At 35.1% G+C, this 17,743-nt stretch overlaps 2 protein-coding genes across 4 annotated transcripts; one reads left to right on the plus strand and one right to left on the minus strand.

The window, feature by feature from the left end:
* Positions 1-375: 375 nt before the first annotated feature.
* On the minus strand, positions 376-10,667 carry LOC123553906 (uncharacterized). 3 transcript variants are annotated; one of them, XM_045343646.2, is made up of 6 exons: positions 10,530-10,667; positions 9,323-10,035; positions 9,019-9,061; positions 3,044-3,238; positions 2,521-2,665; positions 376-2,209 (listed from the first exon to the last, which is right to left on the minus strand). In XM_045343646.2, exons 2-6 carry the CDS (start codon positions 9,833-9,835, stop codon positions 1,975-1,977), a joined length of 1,131 nt encoding a protein of 376 aa, XP_045199581.1. In that variant the 5' UTR covers positions 9,836-10,035; positions 10,530-10,667; the 3' UTR covers positions 376-1,974. The 3 variants fall into 3 exon arrangements, with proteins under 3 accessions (XP_045199581.1, XP_045199582.1, XP_045199579.1); XM_045343647.2 differs by having other exon boundaries at positions 10,636-10,659; XM_045343644.2 differs by lacking the exon at positions 10,530-10,667 and adding an exon at positions 10,318-10,469.
* A 661-nt stretch (positions 10,668-11,328) lies between these two features.
* Positions 11,329-17,463, plus strand: LOC123553905 (patched domain-containing protein 3-like). The gene is made up of 4 exons (XM_045343642.2): positions 11,329-11,409; positions 11,818-12,941; positions 13,497-13,697; positions 14,242-17,463. Exons 2-4 carry the CDS (start codon positions 11,939-11,941, stop codon positions 16,311-16,313), a joined length of 3,276 nt encoding a protein of 1,091 aa, XP_045199577.2. The 5' UTR covers positions 11,329-11,409; positions 11,818-11,938; the 3' UTR covers positions 16,314-17,463.
* The last annotated feature ends 280 nt before the right edge of the window (positions 17,464-17,743 follow it).

Here is a 17,743-nt window from a genome sequence, read left to right on the forward strand (position 1 = left end):
CACCACAGAGTACTTGATTTCCAGAGGAGAAATATTTATTGAATCAATTAAAGAGTGGTGAGCAAAAGACATGTGCAGTGTTATAGGATATTCAGTTTTCTCTTTTTCATATAAATGTGAAATTAAAATATATGAGGCACAAAGGAGACATTCGTTGGTAGTTGTGCAAAAATACTTGAAAGATAAATATAGCGCCACTCGATTGTGGAACCTGTCTAATCCGAACCTGTTCGGACCAGAAGAATTGTTCGGATTACAGAAGTGTTCAGATTACAAAGGTTTTGTACCAGGGCGATCCAGTGAATATGAACCCAATGTTAATACCTGATTAATATTACCATGTTACCAGAATAATTGAAGAAGACATTTTGCAAATTATGTTATCATTTTTAATATTTACAAACAAAAATGCTTTCAAACATTATATAAAAAGCAAAACTATTTATGCATAAAGCAGTAAATACATTTAGTATATAATGTATATGTGGAATCGAAAATAGTGCATGTATTATACATGTAGTACTGTAATACGAAAAAGATTTCATTCAAATATCATGATAACTTATAAAGCACATTATCAAGAGCTTTCATAGAATACATCTATTTCTTTTCATATGTCATGTAATTAATGCCACTGTAAAGATCTCTACTTTTCACACAAAAGAAATGAATCTAGTTTTGTTTGTGCTTGTCAGCATTTCATTGATTCAGTTCTTAACTTGAGATCTTCCGCAAGTTCCAGCAAACTAGAGTCATTTTCCTGAGCAAAGTTTTTCAGTTTAATTGCCATGATTAACACGTCTGAATAAGTCATTTCAGCTCCAGGCATTGGCGTATCAGGAATACAAACGTCATCTGTGTCACCGTCAATAACAGAATCATCTGTAGCGTGTGAGGATTTATAAGTTTTTCTCCCAGTCCTCTGATCCAGATTCCGCAGTCTCTGCTCCATCGTCAATATAATGAATATCCTCCATCGACACAGAAAACCTAGCAACCAGTGTTGCCAAGGGCACGTCATCATTAGCGGTTTCAATTTCTCTCCAGATGCACTGTGGGCAAACATGACACTCTATCTTTTGCCACTTTCGTGCCACTCTGACCCTTACAGTCCTACAGATAGTATTTTATCCGGTAAAGCTCTGTAGTAGAGTCCTGTTTCATCCCAATTAAAGATATCGTATTTGTCGTAACCACTTATTATTTCCGGAATTCATTTCTTATAATCGTTGACACTTTCACTGTTTACACCACCACTTTCACCACACACTTTATATCCTTTCACATTGTAAGAATTTTTCCAACTGTGAAGCCAGCCATTTGAAGCCTTGAATTCGGACAGTTGAAGTTCCTTCTCGTACTCCGATGCTTTCTCCTGAATCAACGGACCAGACATTGGGATGTTCTTTGAACGGACCATGCAGAACCATTCCAACACAAGTTCATTCAACTTATTGTATTTACCTGTGTTGAAGCGAATCTTCTTTGCATTAGCGTTGCTTTCCCATTGCTTGGTGTAAGGAATATAAGCTTTTTCAGAGAGTTTTCATTGTAATCTGCTAACGATAAAATGTTGAATTCAGGTATTGATAAGTAGATATATTATTTTACTTTTGCTAAGACGTATACACAGCGACTCTTTAGTCCGAAAAGCAGTAAACAGTATTTTGTTTTAAATAGAGAATATGAACTGATTACTGTGATGTACAATCAGTAATGAAACAATGATACAACACGTTTTTTTATACCTGTATAGAAATATATGTAATTTTGATATACATTCGCATTACAAATGGTGCATAAACACAAAAATCAAACAATTATATACTCTTTTGTAAATACACGTATTAGTTATACATAAAACAAATTACATATTTTTTTGTAATTACATGCATTAGTTATACATGAAACAAGAAAACAATGTTTCCACTTGAATTCCAATCTCTCAAGTATATACAATATTTTTCTGTCATATCAAATTTCAAAAACGATAATGGTGTGCAGCTTATTCTCTTTTGCTATAAACTCCTGATTGTTTCTATCGTACTGTATTCTTAGTGTTCCATGCTGTCCAAGGTCAACTTGTAAAACACTTTGCGCGAGTAAACCTGTATCTATACTTCGGCTAGTTGCACAGTGCTTTTCAACTCGAGCAATTGGTATAAATTCTCCTGGACTGTATTCTTGATCGATACTGTACCCGAAGTTTCTGAAGATACATAAAAAAAGCTTTAACAACAATGCCATAAGGTTAGCATTATATAGTAGTCAACAAATTAAAGATCAGTAAATAATTATGTCAGGATCAAGCTGAATATATTCTTACAAAGTGTCTACGGTAGATGCGTTTCCAATATTTCATGTCTTCATGGCGACAAATAATAGGTTGTTTGATGTATATATGTAGAGTCCGTTGATCTTTGAAATGTATAGTGAAGTCAAATTAGATTTATTTTAAAATGTCATTTTTATTCGTTTTTGATCAACACGCTTCGTATAATATGAAAACACAAAACATACTCTGTTCCGTCGCAAACTTTTTTTGAGAAATGAATGCTGCTGTAGATGAAATATTTCCCTCCACTTCTCACATGAATGCCACCGTCGTCGTACGACAAGTCGCCTGATTGCACCTCTTCTGACCAATGGATACTAGTTTCACCAGCTAAAAGACGATACATTTAGATGTCGGAAATTGGAAATAAAACTGTTTGGAAACAGTAAATTAGAATAGTTTTTAGCATTTACTTAAACCATATTTAGTTCAAACGTGTATAATGCACGATGAACCGTACCAATTATTGTTGGCTACGTCTTTTGCTTTCTATTTAAGAGAAGTTCTCTTCTTAATGTATTTTAAAGTAAACGGGTACAGTGTGGTACAATGTGTGTAACCGGTTTGATATTTCCGAAAACATCTGAATGAAACCAACAGTCGTAGATTGTAAATTGTACAATGATTGCTTAAAAGGAGGCTGATCTTCTGTAATTTTGAACTCCTCCTAACGGAAAAAAACACGTATCAAATTTGGCCATGTAGTACCTGTTCCTGACAAATGCAGTGCCGAGCGCCTATGATTCAGCACAGTGTTTATAAGCTGGTTGTTTTTCTGTATTGTAGACCACATAACAGTTTCTCTCCGAATGTCATAATCTGTTCCCTCTGTCACATTTGTTTTGTTTGAGCTGAACAAAGCATTCTCTAAAATGTTAGTGTCTTCTTTCAAATCTTCAATACCTGAAATAAATTAAGCTATTCACGTATTCTTATCATCTTGAATGTTATGTTAATATATATCTATTGAGAAGTCTTTTATGTCTTTCAAAAAAGTTGATTGTAATGACAATCTGATTAAAATCATCTCCAATTAACGCTACGCATTGAATCTGAAGACAGGCTATTCAGGGTGTGTATGCATATTGGATCCCTCTCTGTGGTAAATGAGAAAACGGATCCCTCTCTGTTCGCGCCCAGGGCCCAGGACCTTCTTTTGTGGTAAACAATGAGCTCTAACGACAGGGAGCTTGGAAAATCGGAATTTTCGTTCTGATCACAGGTATGTGCAAAAAAACATGAACCACGGGATGACGTAGCTATATACCATTGCTTTTTAGCTCGCCTGAGCCGAAGGCTTATGGTGAGTTATTAGGATCGATGAATGTCCGTCGTCCGTCCGTTCACATTTAGTTTGTTTACACTCTAGCAACCACAATTTTGAAGCAATTTTAATCAAACTTGGTCACAGTGTTTTTGGTCACAAGACCTCAGACGAGTTCGATTATGGGCTAGATCGGATTAGCATGTCCAGAGTTACGTGCCCTTGATTGACAAAATTTGCTATATTTCACTTTGTTTATATTCTAGCATCTTCATTTCTTCACCAGTCCTTATCATATTTACATAGAATGTATAGGACCCCAAGATCTTGGATGAGTTCAATTATGGGTAGGAGTAGAGTTATGTTCCCCTTGATTTACAAAAAATACTATATTTTACGTTGTTTACACTCTAACACCTTCATTTCTTCACAATCCAAAACATATTTACGAAGTATATGTATTTATTGCCATTAGATCTTGGATGAGTTCAATTTTGAACAAAATCAGAATGTGTATGAGCATAAGATCTCAGATGAGTTCGATTATGAGTGAAGTGAAATCTGACCATTAGGACTAGAGTTTCTTGCCCTTGATTTTACAGATATTGCTATATTTCAAAGTTATCTTGTTAACACTCTAGAGTCCACAATTTAAGTTTGAAACTGTTGAGAATTGGTCAGATTGTTTGTCTTGATGACCTCTAGGTCAAATTCGAATCTGGGTCATGTTGGCTCAAAAACTAGTTCACCCGGTCAAATCAAAGGAAAAGCTTGTTAACAATCTGGAGGCCACATTTATGACCCTATCTGTTTGAAACTTGGTCAGAATATTTATCTTGATAATCTTTAGGCCAAGTTTGAATCTGGGTCATGTGGGGTCAAAAACTAGGACACTAGGCCTGATCAAAGGAAAATCTTGTAACCACTCTAGAGACCACATTTATAGTTTGAAATTTATGAGAATTAGTCAGAATGTTTGTCTTGATTACTTCTAAGCCAAGTTCGAATATGGGTAATGTGGGGTCAAAAACTAGGTCATCCGATAAACAAGATCAAAGAAAAACCTTGTGTATCCAACAGGGGCTGCCTTTAACGCTTGATCTCCATGAAATCTGATCAGAATGTTCGTCTTGATAAAATTTAGGTTTCATTTGAATATGGGTCATCTGGGTTCAAAAAGTAGGTCATCCCATAAAAAAATCAAAGAAAAACCTTGTGTATGCAATAGGGGCTGCATTTTATACTTGATCTTCAGGAAATGTGATCAGAATGTTTATCTTGGTCAAATCTAGGTCAAATCTGAATATGGGTCATCTGGGATCAAAAACTAGGTCACCCGGTCAAATCAAAGAAAAACATTGTGTTTGCAACAGGGGCAGCATTTTACACTGGATCTTTATGATATTTAATCAGAATGTTTGTCTTGATGAAATCTAGGTTTAGTTAGACTATGGGTCAACTGGGGTCAAAAACTAGGTCACACTGTCAAATCAAAGAAAAACATTGTGCATGCAATAGGGGCTGCATTTTTCGCTGGATCTTCATGAAATGTAATCAGAATGTATTTCTCGATGACATCTAGGTCAAGGTTGAATATGGATCATCTGGAGTCAAAAACTAGGTCTATTGGTCGAATCAAAGGAAAACTCTATGTGTGTGCAACAGGGTAATCAGAATGTTTATCTTGATGAAATCTAGGTCAAGAGTGAATTTGGAATATCTGGAATCAAAAACTAGGTCTATTGGTTGAATCAAAGGAAAACTTTATGTGTGCGCAATAGGGGCTGCTTTTTTCACTAGATATATGTTAAATTCTTGGTGCAATTTAGGCCAGGTTTGAATATGGGTCATCTGGGGTAAAAAAAAGTCGGTCACCCGGTCAACTCAAAGAAAAACTTTGTGTATGCAACAGGGGCTACATTTTTCGCTGCATCTTCATGAAATGTAATCAGAATGTATTTCTCGATGACATCTAGGTCAAGGTTGAATATGGATCATCTGGAGTCAAAAACTAGGTCTATTGGTCGAATCAAAGGAAAACTCTATGTGTGCGCAACAGGGGCTGCTTTTGTCACAAGATATAAGTTAAATTCGATCAGAATGATCTTCTTGATGTAATCTAGGTCAGGTTTGAATATGGGAAATCTGGGGTCAAAAACTTGGTCACCAGGTCAAATTTAACAAGAAAACTTGTGAATGCAATAGGGGCTGCATTTTTAACGGGATATTCGTGGAATTTGAACAGATTATTTGTATTGATCAAGTCTAGGTCAAGTTTGAATATAGGTCATCAGGGGTCAAAAAGTAGGTCATTCTATCAAATAAAATAAAAACTTGGTGTGTGCAGTAGGGGCTGCATTTTTCATCTGATATGCATGGATCTTGGAAAGAATGTTTATATCTATTAAATCTCGGATGTTTTATCTGGGTCACGTGAGTTCAAAAACTAGGTCACCAAGTCAAATAAAAGAAAAAGCTTGTTTACACTCTAGGGGCCACATTTTTGATTCAGTCTTTATAAAACTTGGTCAGAATGTTTGTTATCACGAAGTCTTGAAGGATTTCGAATCTGGGTTACGTTGGGTCTAAAACTAGGTAACTAGGTCAAATCAAAGGAAAAGATTGTTTACACTTTAGACGCCACTTTGTGGCTTCAATATTCACGAATCTTTGTTAGAATGTAGGTCTCTATGAAATCTTTGACGAGTTTTAATCTGGGTCATGTTGGGTGAAAAACTATGTCACTAGGTCAAATCAAAGAAAAAGCTTATTTACACTCAAGAGGCCACAGCTTTGATCCAATCTTAACGAAAATTTGTCAGAACATTTGTCTCCATGAAATCTCATACGGATTAAAAATTGGGTCAGTTTGGTTCAAAAACTAGATCACAAGGCTAAATCAAATAATTCTAAAGTCCATATTTTTACTCCAGTCTTCATGAAACTTGGTTAGAATGTTAATCTCATCGAAAACTCGGACGAACCCGCTCGCTTAGTTCAATAGGGAAAGCGCAGATCTACGGATCTCGGAATCGTGAGTTCGAGCCCCGGGCGAGGCGTATGTTCTCCGTGACGATTTGATAAAAGATTGTGTGTGAAATCATTCGTCCTTCACCTCTGATTCATGTAGGAAAGTTGGCAGTTACATGCGGAGAACAGGTTTGTACTGGTACAGAATCCTAGAACATTGGTTTGGTTAACTGCCAGCCGTTACATAACTGAATTACTGTTGAAAAACGGCATTAAATTCAAAACAAAACAAAAGAACTTGGACGAATTTGAAACTGGGTCATGTGGATTCAAAAACTGGGTCACTAGTTCAAACATGTTTACACTGTTATAGTGTACTCAGCTGAGCGACCTAGGGCCATCTTGGCCCTCTTGTTATCGTTACATTTGTTTTATCATTTGACACAAGTCCAAACGAAGATGGAATGTAGACGGAGTGTACTGGCTCGGATGAACAACTTGCGGTGTTTATGAAACTTAAATACAACTTTCCTTGAATATAGCAAATATCTAGTACCTTAGATGTGAATTCGTTGATCCGATCCTATTTGTAAATACACTTTATGTGGCTATTTTGACCATGTTTCCTTAAAAAACGCCATACTCTCGATTTCGTTAATACACGGGATCCCTCTCAGTCGGTGCAATTTTGCCTCACAGGACCCCTCTTGACTCTCTGCACCCGGAACTGGAACCCTCTTTGACAAAGTTTTCTATCGGATCCTGCACCCTCAACTTCAATGTTAGAATTATTAGATGGTATTCTTATTGAAAACAACAATTTTTTTCTAAGGGAAATAAATCATAGTATTTTTACTTCCCTTAATATGCTTTTTAATTGAAAATAAATTAGCAATTTCACATAATATGCATACAATGTATTTAAATATTATTATCAAATTTACCTATACCTTAGTGATACTCAAATTACTTTTAAACTAGAATTTGTATAATGTGATTTGACACAAAGAGGGGCTATTCATGCATAGCAAGGTCTGAAAAGGGGGCATTTCAGTGACACATCTGTACCATAACAAACCCCCGTCCACCCGGGCACACAAGTCTGTATTATTACATACTCGTTTATATTCTCCGGTGAGTTACAATGGTACCGGAAATGTCAATATTTTTCCATACACTGACTTTCATATCGGGTGCGTGGCGTAATTTAATTAATTCTTTTATTTAGTTCTTATTTAGGTTATTTAACAAATTTATAACAGTTACATCATTTTTATGCGTGTACATGCGTATGTACAAAAAGGTTACTATCTTTACATCGGTAAATATGCACTCGTCCGTTAGCGGAAGAATATTGCGCTCCTAAAGTCGCGCAGAACTCGTACATATTTCCCCACCAATATTTATACGAATACCATCTCATAATTCTAACACTGAAGAGCCGGTGCCGATAGAAAATTAATTGTGTCTGAGAGGGTTCTCGTGCTGGATGCTGAGAGTTAAGAGGGATCCTGTGAGGCAAAATTGCGCTGACTGAGAGGGATCCCGTGCATTAACAAAATCGAAAGTAGGGCGTTTTTGAGTAAACATGATGAAAATAACCACTTGAAGTGTATTTACAAAAAAAGATGAGACCAACGGCTTCAAATCTAAGGTACTAGATACTTGCTTTATTCAAGGAAAGTCGTATTTGAGTTTCATAAACTACGCACGATGTTCATCCGAGCCAGTACCCCTCGTTTACTTGCTATTGAGACTCATGTCTTGCTTTCAACATTTTGAAAGTGAAAGTAGAAGTTTTAAAAAATCGGAAACTAATTAACCTGGGATTCCAGTTTTCGATATACGGGTTTATAATTCTATTAAGAAAGCTTATAGAGGTTGTTTTTCTCTTTTTTCCCCTTTAAAATTGAAAAAACAAACGTAAGAGACACCGAAGGTAATCTGCCTCAGTTATAAAGTTTTATATTTAACCATCGATAAGTACGTGTTCCGCTGTGTGGTGTATTGGTCAAGAAGGCAGGAAAATATTTATTTCCGCGGCGGTCCGGGTTCGATTCCCGACTCGGGCTTGATTTTGTTTTGAGCTCACATTTTTTAAGGATAGTTTAGACAAAATATCATGTTCTTATGTTCATAATATAATGAAACATTTATTCTAAAGAAAATTGTTAGCCAAAATCTGAGTCCAGTCCTTTTTAGCCAAACGCTTGTTGAAACAATTCGTCTGATTGGTTCAAATAAAAATAGATTGCTGGATATAAAAATAGTAATATTGGAAATCCGATTATACAGAGACTGAAGGAAAAAAACTTTTGCATTCTTGAGATAAGAAATCATTCAACATTTCTTCTTAAACGGTTGATCAGACATAGGAAAACAACTCTACAGAAAACAATAATTTCATCAAATTTTGGTTTAGAACATAAAATAAAACAATAGAACTTACTTGACTTTAAATTTCTTACTTCCGAATTGTATTCATTCAAGTTCTGCAAATAAAAAAATAGTTCTTTCCTAACTACAAGTAAGTAATAAAATATATCAGAATAGATAGCACTGTATCTAAGACAATAATACGTCAGAAATAAAGAGATCTACGACATAATTATTTTTAAACACAGTTACCTAACTGGTACGGCACGTCATAATCTGGTATTCTCTGTTTATTTGTTTCCGAAAAGTAGATTAATTATTTTAAAGCTATTTATGGGATAATGAGTATGGAATAATTATACTACAGCCTGATTTACCTTTAAAAGAATATATTTCAGAAGTCGAAGTAAGGTTGATATATTTTCAATACAGCATCTGTTGTTGTCAACGGACTCGAAAAAGTGCGGCATAACATCTCGTACAGCGTCACATGATGCACAGAAAATATGTTTCCGTACGATATTCAGAGAATTACTTGATAAAAGATTTTCTTGAACGATCGTCTTCACGTCTTCAACCATCTTCACAGAATCTGCTGATTTTCTTGTACATTCTGATTCCTTATGAATGACTAAGACAAAACAGGCAATGATAAGTAACATATTTAAAGTTGCCAAAAGCAGAAATAATTTTTTCAAGCTCCTGAAACTTTGAATTAGTTCAGGTTTGTCCATATACTGACAAGGTATCTGGTCCTGTGGCTGGAAGCCATCATCTTTCTTATCGCTTTCTTGTATTTTAATCTCACATGATCCAACATCACTGTTGCAAGTGTGATGACTACCGTTCTTTATTATCAATGGTTTTGATGACATAGTGGACCCACTCATTGCGTGTTTTACTGAAAACTGATATGTTTTTCTTTGTTGCTCTTATTGTTTATATAAAAATACACTTAACTATCATTGCACTGAATACCTGCTGTTCTGTAATAACCCATGTCTGAACAAAAACTTTTCAGTAAAAATATTTCTTATTTCATAACATACTACTCGACACTATTTAAGATCCACTTTCAGTTTATCGCTTTCTGAAAATACAAAAAAAAAGAGATAACGAATTTTCAGTAAATTGCATAATATTTGCAATTTATATATTTACATATTTACTACTTCTGTAAATCATATTTTCTTGTTATAATAGTTGTGACTGAACGAAACAAAATATACTAAAACGAAACGTAAATTGTTGTTTAAAACATCCATCATAAAAAACAATAAATTGGCCTATTTTAAACCCCAACGCTAACTATACCGCGTTACATCAAAAGTAAACAAAAGGTCGTTAATCGTGTGTTAATAAAGAATCTTACCTGTTTTACATTTAATATTAATATATGGATCAACAATGCGGTTTAAATTCCTACTTTCAATTTCAGTTAACATACCGACTGTAATTTTCTGAAAATCATAATGAATAACCTTGCATTTGTCTTCACGGTTGTTGCACACTGTTGCTAAGATAAACAATAAAACAAACTTTATATTAATCAAGACCTAATGCAAATATATACTTTAAATATACCGTTATGTATGCCACAAACTGTTGCAAACGTATCCTTCAAGGCATCTAACACGTTTGCAGATGCATAAAACATTGTCTTACTTGTTCAAATCATAACAAAAAGTACCTTGATACCCTCTGGGTCATGTTTATCTCTTCTATTAGTTTGTAAAGATAACACAAAGTGTGTGGTAGTTTCTTGTTTAAAAAGGTCATGGCGGAAAATCCGAGTATAAAAATATACCTGGTTATTATGCTAATTTTGTAAATGGCGGGAAACTGTTGTTTTTTGTTTTTTTAAGGTAGCAATCTTGATATTTTAATTCATTTTATAACACTTTTTTCCGCGAAATAGGAACAAATAGGAACAAAAACTTTATATAGATTAATTTCCATTGTTTCGTTTCCATGTCTTAGCACACGGGGCAAGTATATTTCGTTTTTGTATTTTCGGTCTATTATTCTGTAATCGCACCTGCAATAGGGTGCTAACTTCTAAATACTAGTAATGCGCCCACAATTTTGGACTTTCATTGCAATTTTCAACTTTATTGTAATATTTGAGTTACCACCGTTTTCGGTCAAACACTCGCATACTAAGATGTTTTGTTATGACTATTTTTATTACGAATGGTATCACTTCGTCGGATGTTTTTCTATTCTAAGTTTTCGACCTCAACAAAGACTGACACGACTACTGTGCGTCTTGTAGGAAGTTCCTCCATTCTTGATAAAGCATTTTCCTCAATTCCTCAATTATACTCTTATATAACGTACTCAGCGTGTTTGTCGGAAGAAGGAAAAGTGTACATACGGTTGTCACATCCTTGTTTGTAAGACATACTTATACCTCTTATGTTTGAAGTAAACATCTTTATTAATGTTCAAGGAACACTGTAAGGTTCGTTATTTGAATAATATAATATATAAAAATTAACAATAAAGTGCATTTAAACATGTAAATCTGTAACTGATATCAATAGTTCTTACTTGTTTCCAAATAATAACATTGTAACGCACAAAAGCTGAAGTAAATATCGCAGCATAATGAATTAAATACTGTTTTAGTTTTAGTTTAATCGTATTTTATTGCATATAATTTTCATTTGTACATAGATTTATCTATATACATAAAATACATAATAAATAATCATATATTGAAATGAAAAGAACAGCAAATGGGTTGGACTTAAAGTTACGCCAACATTATAAACAAATACTGTTTTAACACGCAAGAGATCAAAAAACTGAAACTAAAACTGTACGACTGTTTTCATGAACATCAATTGTAATTTGTTGTTTATTTCAGAAACGTGAGAAAGTCACGTGGTAATGTTGCTTATGAATTGGACAAAAAGTTGTTGTTTTACTGGTCATCTCTTCAACTAGTTTAGGAGAACATTTGTCAATTCTTATAGAACACAATAAAGATGCATTTTCGGGATACGATTGAAAGTTCATTCGGAACGTTTGCTTATTACATTGCTTGCCACGCCTGGAAAGTTTGTGTCGCGATTTTTCTTTGCAATGCATTACTTGGACTTGGATTGTTAAATTCTCTTACTTGTAACAATGAGAATATTTATCTACCAAGCAATACGCAAACTCAAGACAGAATGGAGATTTTGTTGAATGTATTCGGCGACCAAATTGACGACGATTTCTATTCACATCGGAGCATTCGACCGCACATTTATGCAGATTTGATAATAGTGAGAAAAGATATAAGAACATTAATAAACAGTTCTCTTTATGATGAAATAAATTTCATTCTAGATCATGTCAAACGTATTTCAGTAAATGCCTCGTCTGCAAACAATAACCGTGTTACTTATCAGGACGTTTGCGCGCGTATGAATGGCAAGTGCGTTATTGATGGAGAAGGCATTTTAGAAAGGAACAAATCTGCTGATGCAAGGTATTTGCAAATGCCCATGGACAAGAAATTCAACTTGATTACGGAAACTTTCGCTGTGGACAAGAAATTTAATTTGGTTACGGAGACTTTTGCTAAAGATACAAACGAAAATAAAACATTCATTGCAGCAAGAGATCTCAGATTTAGGTTCTATCTAAGGCGAGATGTTAAGTCTAAACTATGGATGGATCGCTTCATAACAGAAATGCAAAGTTTTACTAAAACTCTTACACATAACGATTTTAGAGTCGTTTTTTCTCACACCAAATCTTTTTTCGAGGAACTTAGCAAAGATTCTAAGAAAGATATTCGCTACTTCTCGCTATCATTTACGGTGTATTTTATTTACATTGGTTTCGTTTTGTCGGGCGGAAACAGCCTTACAAATAGAGCCAATATCGGCAGAATGGGGATCATAGTGACACCAGTCAGTATTTTGGGTGCCTGGGGCGTACTTGCAGCCAGCAATGTGATGTATACTGACATCGTTGGAATAATTCCGTTCTTCGTTGTATGTACGTGCATCATACTTATTGTCTTTAACTATTTTCCCAGAGTGTTTAAATGGTCGAGTGGTTCCTTCAAAAGGGGAAGCTTCCTAGCTTGTATTTCTTGTGTAAGATCAACGGCTCTACTCAAGTGCCTGCTATCGCCTGGGATTTTTTCGGTGGGGTGGTGGTAGTGGGGGGGGGGGGGGGGGGGGGGGTGTAGGTGGCAAGTGGGGACACTTCCATTATTCTTTGAACTTTAGAAGTCTCCATATTTCCTACATTGCGTCGATAAGACTGAACAATAAAACACACAATAGATATTGTCATGTAGTTTGTTTTAAAGATATTTTCTACGACATAACAACAATTGTTTTACAAGCAAAGAATTTGATATTCAGTATATGTAGTTATATAATGTGTAAATGCAAAAATAACTTTACAACTAAGATTTAAACGTATATCTATGTTTTCTTATTTCAATATTTTTTTGCTACAGTTTATCCACCATTTCACAAGTAATAACATTGCCACATTTGTAATTAAAACATGTGTCACTTTAGAATATATCTTCTTTTTCAGGTCATCAGATTATTAACGTGATGCTAACGTTATCACATTTGTCAGACACATACGGTATAGCTGACGGTAAAGACCGTGTCAAGTACGCCATCCAGAAGTCAATTATACCAGTCACGACGTCAGTGATATGCCATATACTTCCTTTCGCTGTAGGATTAATGTCAAGTTTCTATGTCATTAAACAAGTCAGCATGTATATAGGTAAGAACATTATCTAGAACATTTCAAGAATTGAAAAAGAAATGTTAAAATGTATTTTAATCAAAGATGGTTTCAAATATGAATATAAAAAATAACCATTGTGGTATATTTAGGAGTCCTGCATTTGGTAGAGCGTTTGCTTTATTATAAAGCGCCCAGCAATGTCAATAAGTTTTCCATTTCTTGCTTCAGCTGAAATAATAGATCTTCAAAAGAGAATATTTTAGTTATTGTGCTGAAATTGCTTGTGTGTTATTTCATCAAAAGTGTGTAGTTTTAGACTCATTAAGCAATAGTCTATACGTACAGAAAACGGCAAACGAACTTTATGGAAATATGAATAACTATAATCTTTTCTTGCTTAATATACTTCTTTTTGTCTAATACTTCGTAAATTTATCAGTATAAATTTATCAGTAAAAACAAGCTTCAAAGTCTGAGGTTTTCATATATTATACCAGAATTATATAGCGGCTTTTCATGATAAACACGTTAAAAAGGTGCCTAGACAGAACTTTTAGAATCAACGTTTTTTCATTTTCAGTTACAACATTACTGTTTAACTATCTGAACCACATTGTGTTCTACACGGCATGCCTCGCCATCCACGAGCGACGAATAGACGCAGGAAGGCATTACTGTATATGCACCAAATTAAAATCACGTGATCTGACAGGAAACTGCTGCTTTCTTTGTTGTTGCACCGGTAGCAAGCCCATACGAAGATCTGATACTGAAAGTAAACTGCAGACTAACTCCGGGAAAGGGTTGTTCCATTTGATGTCGACTGCTTCTATGCAATTTATTGCAGTTGTTTCCTGTATAGCCGTCATCGCTTTTGCTATTTTGGGTTTGATGAATAATTTTTATTGTGATGTTATACAAGCAAATGAAGTACTTCCAGGGTCCTATTTTTATGACTGGAATGAAATGACAGAAGGTAGTTTCGAAAAAGAATCAACAGTACAAATTGCTATTGCTCACCCTTTTGGTTACACAAACGACAGGGCGTTAGTGTCAGATCTGGTTAATACCATAACATCAACGTCTAGTTTAAAGACAAAATCTCTGTTATGTTGGCAGGCTTTTGTAAATAAAAATGATACAGAACCGTTTAACTCAGAGGCAGTTTTAGTAAGATCAGTTAGAAGCCAATTGATTCAAAAATATCCGTTCACTGCTGATGACATAGTATTCGACGACCTGAAAAACAAAATTGTTGCATCGAGGATTTATATTAAAGTAGGAAATATTTCTTCGACTAGTTCAATAGCAAAAGTGCAAACAGAGCTAAATGAAATATCATTCCAATTTAATCGCATATTACAAGACAAACATAAAAACCTTGGCCTAAAATCAGTATTTCCAAAGGACAAATTTGTCATTGTTTACTCACCTGATTTTCTGTTTACTGATGGTTACATGCGACCTCTCTTGGAAATGATAGTATTTCTCGCAGTGCAATGTAGTTTGCTGTTTCTCCTTTCTATATTATTCAGTAGAAGTATTTGTCAGGCATTAGCCACACCTTTCTGTTATGTTTCAATGGTTACATGTATCGCTGGTTTATCATCCTATTTTAGCATCTACTTGTGTCAGGTATCGATGTTGTTTTACACAATCAGTGGATGCTACTGTGTTGAAGTACTGGTACAGTCCGGTATTTCAGTCCCTAACGGATCAAGTCAGAACATGCAGGATAGTTTCAATAGAATACTAAACACTGTCGTGCAATCTTTACTTCATGCCATGGTAGGGCAGTTCATTGCTATATTTCTTTTGTTATTGGCTGAGTCCTTCTTTTTCGTCACTGTTTTCCGGCTGACAATAACTACCACAGGAGTTTGTATTATCACCTCCATCTTATGGTTACCAAAGTTAATGTCACACTCTGCAAAATGCAATAGCACTGTTGATACTAACTCCACGGAAGCGAAAACAGATAATAGCACTGTTGCCGTAAAATCGGGGGACGACGATAACATTGATACACATTTTGCAACTAAATCTATGAAAGACGAACCTGGAAATAGCACTGTTGCAACAATGTCGGCAGAAGCTGAAAAAGTTATTTGTGCTGTTGGCTTGAAATTGATTGAACCGGAAAGTGGCAAAAACAATGTTACTACTAAATTGACGGAAGCTGCCGAGTGTAGAATCACTGTTCCCAACAAATTATCGGAAGTTGAAATTGGCGATTGGACTAACTCGACGGCAGCTGTAACAGGTAATGGAAATGATTCCACACACTCGATGGAAGCTGGAACAGGTACTGGAAATGATTCCACACACTCGATGGAAGCGGTAACTGCTTATAAAACTGGTGCTACAAAATTAACAGAGGCTGAAACTGGTCAAAGCACAAATATCACAAAACCGACGACATCTGAAACTGGCAATAGCAGTGTTGCCACACAGTCGACGAAAGGCGATAATGGTAAAAGAAGTGTTGCTGAAGGACCTACTATATCTGGATCTGAAGATGGTAATAACATTGTTGGCACTGATGCAACACAACCGACGGAAAGTTTTACTGGTAATAATACAGTTTCCACATTCCCGACGGAAGCAAGGACTGGGTATAGCACTGTAGATGACAAATTGTCGGAAACTTGAACATGTAATAGTTCCCTCACAAAAAACACAACGGAAACTAACGAACTTTAATGATGAAAACTGATAACTTCCAAAATGTTATCAAATTGTATGGTTCTGAACGATTGTAATGTATGTGAAAGAAAGGCTATCGTAGTTTCGTGGATTGTTTCACAGTAAATAAATGATGTTTTAAACATAATGGTGTTATAAACATAACCGTTTTAGTTATATGTAATATTGCTTCGTTTAACAATTATGATTTATGATAAGTAGAGGATTGTTGACGATAAACGGTTTTAATTTCCCAATTACTGTTTTTCCTTGAACCAAACGTTTCAATGTGGACACAATCTTCCAGTTGAACTACCCAGTAATAAGTAGTGCCATGCACAACTGGCGATGACAACACATTAAAGTAACCATAGTTACATTTTTGTCATTTGAACTCGAATCCCTTTTCATCTTGTTCGCAATTTGTATTTATGCGACATGCGCAGTTTGTTTTCCGTTTTTAAACTGTTTCAGTTGCAATGTAATGTGTAAGTATGTCTTGTGCAGTTGAGTACATTTGCCCATGACATAGTACGATTTAGCAACTTTTGGGGAAGATACAGTAGGCACAAGAAAGATAATATCAATTTTACACAGTAACGCATATTGAGCCCATCATTGTTTACACATCAAATGTTTTCTTCACAATGTTATTCATCAATCATATTTACAATACCATGGCGTTTTTGGAACACTGACATGCACGTATTGCAAGGACAAAGTAAATTCACCTAGAAATTTTCTTGATCAATGGGTTATTGGATTTCTTGTGGAATGTGCACGTTCGTTTGTGCTGCTAGGCGCTTTGCTGTAATTAGTCTGGTATATTATGGTGGTGATTACTGTATATAGATTCTCTCTACTTATTTGATCATAATGATATAATATAGTACCTGTCATATAGGAAATAATTCATTGATTTTGTCCATACCTGTCATATTTGATTCAGTTCTGTTACGATATGGCGGCAATTATAGAGATCTGCATTGAAAATTATCCTCTCCTACACTAAAACGCCTCATCTTTTTATGGCAATAATTTTATTTTTAACTTCTTTCAAACTTATATGGAAACATTTTATATCATTTGATTATTACTGATTAAATCTGATCTAATATGGTTGAGTTTTGTGATATATGATGTGTAACCGTTGTACTGTGTGCGCGTGCAGCTCGTTTCATAATTCACAGCGCGCATATTTACAAAAATATTGAAACACTTTAACATGTTGAAGTCGATAACAAGCTCATGAACAATCATTTCCTCACAATATCCGGACCTTTGTTACTTCTACAGTCAAACCTACATTTAGTAGACAGCAGAGGTAGAGACTGAAGAAAAGTGGCTGCTTTAGTTTAAATTGGAACAGAAAGTCTGTTTGAGAATTGAGCTGTTTA

Source organism: Mercenaria mercenaria, chromosome 7 (genome assembly GCF_021730395.1).
Source record: "Mercenaria mercenaria strain notata chromosome 7, MADL_Memer_1, whole genome shotgun sequence".
Taxonomy (NCBI): Eukaryota; Metazoa; Mollusca; class Bivalvia; order Venerida; family Veneridae; genus Mercenaria; species Mercenaria mercenaria.